Source organism: Musa acuminata, chromosome BXJ1-7 (assembly GCF_036884655.1).
Source record: "Musa acuminata AAA Group cultivar baxijiao chromosome BXJ1-7, Cavendish_Baxijiao_AAA, whole genome shotgun sequence".
Taxonomy (NCBI): domain Eukaryota; kingdom Viridiplantae; phylum Streptophyta; class Magnoliopsida; order Zingiberales; family Musaceae; genus Musa; species Musa acuminata.
The window spans coordinates 9030963-9040000 of NC_088333.1; the positions used below are offsets into that span (position 1 = coordinate 9030963).

The 9038-nt window shown below is 38.6% G+C and overlaps 2 protein-coding genes across 4 annotated transcripts in view; both read right to left on the minus strand.

Moving 5' to 3' along the window:
• Nucleotides 1-217: 217 nt before the first annotated feature.
• On the minus strand, nucleotides 218-796 carry LOC135680129 (uncharacterized). Its single transcript, XM_065194116.1, has one exon. It carries the CDS (start codon nucleotides 794-796, stop codon nucleotides 218-220), a length of 579 nt encoding a protein of 192 aa, XP_065050188.1.
• Nucleotides 797-1958: 1162 nt separating this feature from the next.
• The window catches only part of LOC135583264 (mitogen-activated protein kinase kinase kinase 1-like), a 7939-nt gene continuing 859 nt past the window's right edge, over nucleotides 1959-9038 (minus strand). For 2 of the 3 annotated variants that reach the window (XM_065191734.1, XM_065191735.1), the window contains 8 exons: nucleotides 8342-9038; nucleotides 7149-7224; nucleotides 6881-6943; nucleotides 6347-6504; nucleotides 5198-5273; nucleotides 5042-5101; nucleotides 3872-3979; nucleotides 1959-2376 (listed from right to left, as the gene is read on the minus strand). The exon at nucleotides 8342-9038 is cut by the window's right edge. In XM_065191734.1, the coding sequence (XP_065047806.1) occupies nucleotides 2164-2376; nucleotides 3872-3979; nucleotides 5042-5101; nucleotides 5198-5273; nucleotides 6347-6504; nucleotides 6881-6943; nucleotides 7149-7224; nucleotides 8342-9038 (1451 nt within the window). In that variant the 3' untranslated portion in view covers nucleotides 1959-2163. The remainder of the gene's footprint in view (nucleotides 2377-3871; nucleotides 3980-5041; nucleotides 5102-5197; nucleotides 5274-6346; nucleotides 6505-6880; nucleotides 6944-7148; nucleotides 7225-8341) is intronic. The other variant, XM_065191736.1, reaches the window with a different exon arrangement.

Genomic DNA, 9038 nt, shown 5'->3' on the forward strand with positions numbered 1-9038 from the left:
TCAACACCCAGAGTGGTGGCTCACTAATTCTCAAGCAGTTTATACATGAATCATCAACAATTTACGTCCATCGAAGAGTTTCCTAAGCAACTTGGAAGCTGTTCCTGTTCATCATCGTCTAAACAAACTAGTCTTCACTGATGAAGATGAAGAATAGCATAGGCATCAGTGGCTCACATGATCACATCTCCTAAGGAAACTCCATCGACAAATCAAGCTAGAACACCACAGCACAGAGTTGCTGCTGCGGCAGCTGAGTCTGGAGGCCCCTGAGTGCAGCTCCGCCACATCTCCTCTCCCACAAACTGTTCGATTCCTCACTCCTTGCAGCTCGCCTCAGCACCGGGAGCGGCGGGTCCATGTCGACAACGCTGATGCTAACTCCGGACGCACTGTGGTCGTCAGCTCCTTCCCCCGGGGATACCGGAGGGCTTGCACTCCTCCCCAGGAGAACCTTTGTGATCCTTATTAACTTGCTGCTCCCCCTGGAAGACCAAGAACCACTCCTGGTTGACGAAGTGGTGGCTGATGAGGAGGAGGAGGAGGAGGAGGAGTCGTGAGAAGATGGCCTGCATCTCTTTATCTGGCCCATCCAGCTGATTCGCGGCGACGACAGGGTGAAGGACAAGGAGCCGATGCGGAACAGGCGCTTCTGCTTCGAGTGAGAAGAGGAGTAAGAGGTTTTGTCAGTCGGAGCTGATCTCTTTGGGGTGTCTTCTGTTGGGGAAGGTCTGAAGCAGCATGAGGGGTTGAAGGAGCTTATGTGGTGGTGGTGAGTGCCGCGGTGGTTGCCCATGAGGAAGAGCCACGATCGGGCGGAGAAGGGGCGGTGGACGGCATGCTAAATAGGAGATTGGAAGTCTGCATTCGGTCAATGGGAAGTGTGGAATTTGTGGGCTTCGGTAGTACAATAACTTGTCTTGAACGTTCAGAATCAATATTAATATACAAAATCTTTTGCTATGAGGATGACAAGAACAAAGTTGTCAATTTTGGATCCGCAAATTTCCCTTTCATGCACCGATCAAGACTTCGAAGCAGAACCATTCAATGTGGCAATCCACGGAGATGACATGAGACGGCCTATTGGTGCGCACTGCAGTGTTTCTTACGTCCATTTGCCCACATTGACTTCCAAGCTCACCTTGGCTTCATTGGCTAGTAGAACCGAAACAGTCAGCTCTGATACCTCAGCATGGCATTGGCTCCAACCCTGCAATTCCTCTGATTCATCACCGCCCCCCAGTATTTCATTTTTGTTGATGCCAACAAGTATTACACTTTGAAATCAGGAAAACGATGTTACTTTGAGAGAATCTTTTGTTTTAAGAAGACTCAGTCATGTCTAAAATCCTTCAGATCATACATCATATAGAGTTCTTGACCACACCAGGAAGATAGATCTCGTCTCTTCGGAATCAAACACCAAGGAGAATACACTCTCAGTTAAAGGTGACACCATTAATGGAGCTTTACCAGTCTTACAACCCTGGTCTGTTCATGATCAACACCACTGTAGACCACAGCAGGTAAAAGCTATGAAAAGACTCATGGAAGAAGACTCGTCAAAACGTGTGAAGAGGATACAGGGACGACTTGACCCCGTCAAATGGCGAGACTGCGTATTCATGACTTCACATGATTCAAGAGATGCAGGAACTTTTTCTTTTTGTTCTTCCCCCAAAGAAGGTCTCCTTTTCTTTCTAGTTTTCATACGGTAATGTTGTATTCAAATGTTTCCCACATTGCACGAGTCAGATGGAGCATGTTTTTCTTCTCCATCGTCAATATAACATATGGTATCATAAAGAAAATGAGTAAAGGATCTTTTGATTCGAGAACACAGGAGACTGTGCTTCAGGAAGCAAGGAACACAGACGAGTATGTAAAAGAACAGGGAAGAGACTTGTGTTTGTGCCATCATCATTCAAAGAATCATCCACAAAGAAACAGAGATATAGACAAGCTTCATTTATTTGTTATTGTATGCAATTGTATGACATGTACACCTGTAGCTTTGCAAGAATGCAATGAAGAAACTTTTGAACCACATCATTACTATGTGAAGCTCAGAATCATGCTCAAAATGAGGGTAAAGGAACCGATATACATACAACAAGCACCCTGAAAATGGGGGTGCATGATTAAAATTCTTTACTCTTCTTAAATTTCTTTGTGAAGATGCGAAGAGGACTTTGAATCAGTAGAAATTGGCAGTGACCTCTTCACAAATGGGTGCTCTAGTAATTGTGAAGCAGATGGCCGATCATCTGGATTAGCTTTCACACACTTGCTGATGAAATCGCGAGCATCTCTCGATAAGTAGTTTGGTATAGGAGGCTGTTCACCGTGGCCGATCTTAAACAAAGCTTGTGTCTGCGAATCAGGAATAGACTAACTTTAAAAAGTACACTGACAGTCGAGAAAAGAACGTTTCGGTAGGGCTAATCTTTAAAGACATGAATATAGTGGAACCAGCAAGTTTTGGAAGTCAAAAACCACAAATGGAATTACCACTCTATTTAAAAGTCGGTTATCATCAAGCAGGCAAGCTATTACTACAATCAGCTCGCGGAGAAAAGGAGGCCTACATATATGCATTTTTTTTTGTCATATATTCTATCATTTAGCCATGCAAAACTCTATAAAGAAAGCTTTCTAATAATACATGACAGATAAGTATATAATGAACACGCAAACATGGAATAGTTTTCGGAGGAAATTTATCTTGTTATTTAACATCTTTAGAGAAAACAGGTTTATCTGAAAATACTACTACATGGAACTTTTTACATTATTAAACCTGGCTAAGTGCAACATCATCAGTCAAACTAGGATCCATCACATCCCTTCTCATTGTTTACGGCAACATTCTTTGGTATTTCTCCCCGTCTCATATCACTAATCTGAAAATACTACTACCAGACTTGACTGCTCTAAGAGGCGGTTTGCTGTTTGCACTGGCCGATGTATGTACGGATGGATGAGATAGACTAGTTTTTATATGCTCAATATGCAGAAAATGATCTCAATTTTGTTATATTTCAGAAGACTAGCTTGATGACACGGTATAAGGCTAAACTGATTTAGGAAGTTTCACCCCATACATGGAGCTAGGAGGACATACAGAAACAAACATATGTGCATCACAAAGCCATTACTAAATTTTAAAAAAAAATCAGGGAATTGATCTGGCATGTTCTTATCTCTAAACTAAAGTTTCATATCAGCAAATCATTTCAAATGGGTCCATCTTGCACTATAATTTTCCTTACATTTGCCTGTATCATGTGACTAAATTGTTTTTGAACAACTACTCTTATACAAATTACAACTAAAACTTAAGGCTTTGCTACACTGCATATTCATTGGAATTCCTTCCGGTGTTAACAAAAGGAGTGCCGCAAAGAGTACCCAAGAAAGTCTCTTGCTGAGATCAAGGCAATCACATAAAAACACCTGTTAGATGAGGGTGGGAAAATTAAGCTTTTATCTTCTCTCCATTGGGAAACTTCTGGGACCCAAAGCATTACTGTAATAAAGAGTGAGCCCACGCATAAGATGCTCATCAATAAGGTGTTTGGGGAGTTCAGACAAATGCAACCTATATTTATCTTGTAAATCTTCTCTTGCTTCATCTTCCCACCTCTGTTGATCTTAAAGTTGTTTCTGAGTTATCTTCAACTTAGCACCTAATACTAATTATTTATTTAAAATCTTCAAGCTATATCTAATTTTCTTCAGATTTACAGATAGTTGAAGTGTTGAACACATCTGTTGTTCTGTTAAGGAATCAAGACAAAGATTCAACCTGAATCATATGAGAAACATAAACCAAAAATCAACTTCTTGTGATCCATGAATCACTCACCCACTCAAGACTAGGATAAGGAATCTGTCGTGTCAGCATCTCTAGAACAGTGCACCCAAGGCTCCATATATCACAAGCAGGTCCGTATGTCTTTTTAGGGTTAACAACCTGAAAATGATTGAATCTCAATGAACTGAAACTCTTATAAATATCCAACAATATTTAAGATTAAAAAAAAGTTGAATGCTTGTGCATATCCATCATCATTTGAAGACAAAACTTGAAAAACATAACAAAATGGCATTCTCTGCACAGATGAAAAAGAATGGCAACAGATTTTGTATTTTTAGAATACTAATAAAGAAAAGGTTTCCTAAGAGGACAACTACAACCAGGTGATCTTAAGGTCATTTACCACCTAGCACACCAGAATATCACATCGTGTACCACAAAGAACCAATCATAGGTAAGTAGAGATGTTAAATGAAGATGAATCCATAGTCGTCAATATAGATGTTGTTTTGATCTCATTCATGACTTTGCAACATGTGTCTGTTGTTTTTTTTCATGTATTTGGTGTACCGCTCTGCGCTTACATGCACCATGCCAAACCATGTATATTTTCTTTCCTTTAATTCTTATAGGTGTTGATCAACATAGAAACAGTTTCTAATCAACCAAAATTAGGTGTGTCATCTTTCCTTCTGTTGGAGGTTTGTATTCTCAAAAATATCATATGCAAGGAATTAACTTAATATAGACTGGTCTGACCAAAAACCATTACCAGACCATATAGGTCGTACCCATTGGTAACTAAATTTCTTATTATTTTATCTGGTGACACTGGCTGGTTGTCAAACTCATATATCATAATTAGTATGGTAAGCGGTGCCTGTTCTTCTATTCCTCATCTTCTCACTATTTCACTTTTCTTTTTATCTCTGGTTTCTGCTGTTGACTAGTTTATGCAGCAACAACACCCGTCCATGTATGCTGGTGGCTGGCAAGTCCATGAGGTGATATGGAAATCGAAATTCCTACTTGCAAACTCCAATTTCGTATAAACAGCACTCTCTGTACTAATTTAACTTGATATATAGATTGGGTGGGATGACAAATGTGATACAAGGTTATAACCATGTACTGTTACAGTTTGGAAAATAGACCAATTTCATCAAATCACTTACAGTATAGTATTTGCAGCATTATAAAAGAAAAGATGGGCTTTACCTCAGGAGCCATCCAGTAAACACTACCTTTGCACGATTTGAGCATGTCGAACTTAGTTATCTGAAATTGTAAACAGCAGCAATGAATATGTGTTCACCATAAAGCTTTCAGACCTTCAAACTGCCGCATGTAAAAGTAAAAGCATAAAAAACCAACCTCCTTTGCCAATCCAAAATCAGCAAGTTTTACAGAACCATTTGCATGAACCAATATGTTAGCACATTTTATATCTCTGACAAAAGGAAAGGATAATCTTAGGAACTGCATTATACAAAATAGGAATGAAACTGATGAAGACATTCTATAAAATTAATATTATCACATGATTGAGACTCTTTAAGGATAAAATATGCCATTTAGTCTTCACCTCCAATATTTATCTATGTTAGGAACTCTGGCAAGAAACTGGTACAGAATGACCTTTTACACATGTAATGAGCACCAAGATCCAAACAGTATGTACATCCAGTGCATATAGTTTCTTTTTAAGGCATACAACCATTCTCAAGAGCTTCATGGTTCACCAAATATGCAACACTGATAAACTAAAAAAAAAAAACATATACACACAACACCAAGTCAGTATATTAACTTTTTACGATATGAACTTTGAAGTGCATATGGCTTAAGTTTGTCATATCAAATTAACTGATGACAGAAGTATCAATTTCTCAATTGCAGATGTTTTAGATCGTCTAATTTCAATTTTTAACTGGTGTTCTTGCACTACGTGGCTGTATCATGCAACTCATATTATTCTTCACTTTCTAGAGTTTGGCTCAGAGTAACATGAAAAGTTAACAATCTCAAATATTTTTCCAGACCAGCTATGATGTCTAGAATTGTTGTGCCAAATGACATCAATTGATTTTTTTCCTTTTTTCATTGGTGTGTCAGTCATAAGATGTGCATGCTACAAAGCTAAGCATAGTAGAGCCAAGCAACAATCCATAAGCATGAAGAAATAATTGATGACCCATGTCAAATAACTATGAGCAGAGTATTGGGCTAGCAAATGTGTGTTTCACTGCTTGTACTGGTTCAGGATTCTGGAAACAAAATGATGTTCTCTCTCTTATGAAGATGATGACATTAAAATGCAACAAAAATCACAGGCTCTTTTATTTTTTGTTGACTGAACCACTACACTTAACCAACCTGATTCTCATAATTAAAAATTCCAGATCTACAGCCAAAACGATTATCATATTTACATATAATGTAATAATGGAAGTATGCATGAAGACAAACAGTAGAACACAGAAGCTTCAAGGAGAATTCCACAAGTAAAAACAATTGCATCACCTGTGCACTACATTTCGCTCATGAAGATAATTTAAACCGTGCAGAATCTGCCATGTGTATGCAGAAACTTGGGTATCTCGTAGATGATACTTCTGATATAGAGATGCAAGGGAACCTTGTGTGACAAGTTCAAGGAAGATGAACAGTTTTGACTCCTCCTGCAATACAATCCATAAATTAAGTTACAGATGTAGGGACACATGAATTTCTCAATGAAATAAGGAAAAAAAGTGGTGCTCACTCATCTTCCAATACAATCAAAATCATGATTCCAGTAACAGAAGAAGAATTGCAAACAAAAGGTTCGGAAAATGTAATTTATCTTGGTATTCATTACTGCACTTTGTATGAGCTGCAAAAGGAATTAATTTCCAGGTGTGCCATACATATTATATCAAAAAAGAAAACCATATAAAATTTGGAAAAAAACTGACAGGTGTTGCATGTAAACTGTTCCATTTCCAGATTGCATTACACAACTCTTATCCAAGGTCAAAACACTTGAATCTATAATCAGATCAGAAAACAAATTACCTTGTCCGTTCCATAATACTGGACTATGTTTTCATGTTCAAATTGGCTTAAAAGTGCAACCTCCTGAAAGAAATAAGTAGAAGAAGTTCCTCAGCAACATAATCGATAAACTAGATGAACATTCAATTAGCATATTAGGAAGCGAAAAGAGATCCACCAAACATCTAAAACTGAAGTAAAAATAAAAAAGGTTGCAAATAGTATCAAGTACAGCAAAAGCTAAGGCAATAATAGGTAGACAATCACATAGATATTGACATTATTCTACCTGTTCAAGTTGAAGTGGTGCATTAATTCCTTGGTCGAGCAACAAAACTTCTTTGATAGCAAAAAATACACCATCACTGTAGAGATGCAACATATATATGATCAGCAAATAATATAACAGTTTAACCCCACTTAGTCTAAAAGGAGATGAAAGATATGGAGAATCGGTATCATAGTCGACCCATGCGTCGTGAGAGGCTTAAGTATAAAAGGATTATCTGTAGATAGGACTAAATGACACATCATGACATGGAGCCACCATTCACATACACCATGGTAGAGTCTCATTTTGGATTTATGCTGATCCTTCGCAAGGACCTCAAGACCTTAAAGTTGGAAAGATTGTAACATCCCGATTAAATCTCAAATTAGAAGTGGGCATAGATTTGAATTGACTTATAAAAATGGTTGTACTACTATTAGTTTAAGCTTAAACATTTTGGATTAGTGATTTAACAAAGTTAATGGATCATGTATCTCATTAGACCAGATAGTGAGAAAGGCATAAAATCATTATAAGAATTACATTCTACCAGACTCAAAAACAAATTAAGCAGGAAGAACTTATCAAGGGAAGTAAAATTGACTAGATATTTCTCATCATTTGCAAGCAAAAAGAAAAAAAAAAAACATAGTTCAAAGCAAGCAACAATTGTGCATGCCACTACCCAAGGTTTGGAGGTTCAGTTGACTGAATTATAAGGACAGCACAGACCATCATCAAAAATTTGTTTTACCAATTCTAGGATCCCATCTTGTTGAAAGTCAATGTGATAGGGTGGTAACTATCATCACATGGAGGCAGATTTGATGGTCATTTAGATTGCTCAAGTCGATAATTTTGGACTTCATTTTTAACTTTTGACGCCGTCATTGCTAATTCTAGATTTGCAAATAAGGATTCAAAATATAGTGGGAGCAAGTTAGTGTCAGACAGTTTATGGTAATTTTAAGTGAGGTCCTAGCCAAGCCTGAGTTGAGAGTAGTTTGAATTTGAGATTAAATCATGGTTTCATAGGGATGATTAGTATGACAATCATAACGTGCCAAAGAATGGATAATGTGAAATATCAAAGAACATAGTGATGACCAATAAAGGCAATGGTAACACAGTTAGTATGCAGCATTAAGAATCTAAGGTAAAAGCATAAGTCCAGTAAATTCTAAGGTTTGCAATTTTCCGTTACTACTTACTCGCTGATTCCTTCATATACCTTCCCATAGGAACCACTCCCTAGAAGAACACCTCGCATCCATGACTTGATTTTTCTCTTGAACTTTCCATTTGGTGAGATTTTGAACATCGTTTTTGTAGTCATACTATGTGTATCATCATCATTCATCGGCGAGTACGATGACATCCCAGTGAAGCCATCCAAGGTCTCCCCTAACCTCAGCTCCTCAAACTCTTCCTCTCCAACTGCTTGTCCTATCAGATCTCTTTCGTCCTCTTCATCCACATCGACGGTTAAGCTTGAGGACTTCCTTGGACTTGCACCAAATTCGCCAGCCTCCTCATCCGGAGCGAAAGACCTAACTATATCCCAAGCTGAGCCCATCCTGTCAATGGCTGGCAGTGACATGGATGGAGGCGGCGGCAGCGCCAGTGGGGGAGTGGGCAGCATCGAATTTATCTGCGACGAGAAAAGAATTGCTGTAGGCGTAAGAACAGGTGGTCGAACAACTTGAATTCCTTCATCTCCTCCCCCAGATATAGGAGATGGACAGGAATTCTTTACAGCTTCATCATCCGCAACTGCAATTTGATCCATGGAACTATCACAGGAATTTTTCACAGGTGTGGCCTCCTCCACATCCTGACGTCTTGTGGCTTCTTCGATGGACGGGGAAGAGCAAACAGTAGGAGATGAATCCGGCACCAAGATGCGAG

Excerpts from the sequence above, each read along its gene's own strand:
- LOC135680129 (XM_065194116.1), bottom strand. The coding sequence starts at position 796 with ATGGGCAACCACCGCGGCACTCACCACCACCACATAAGCTCCTTCAAC.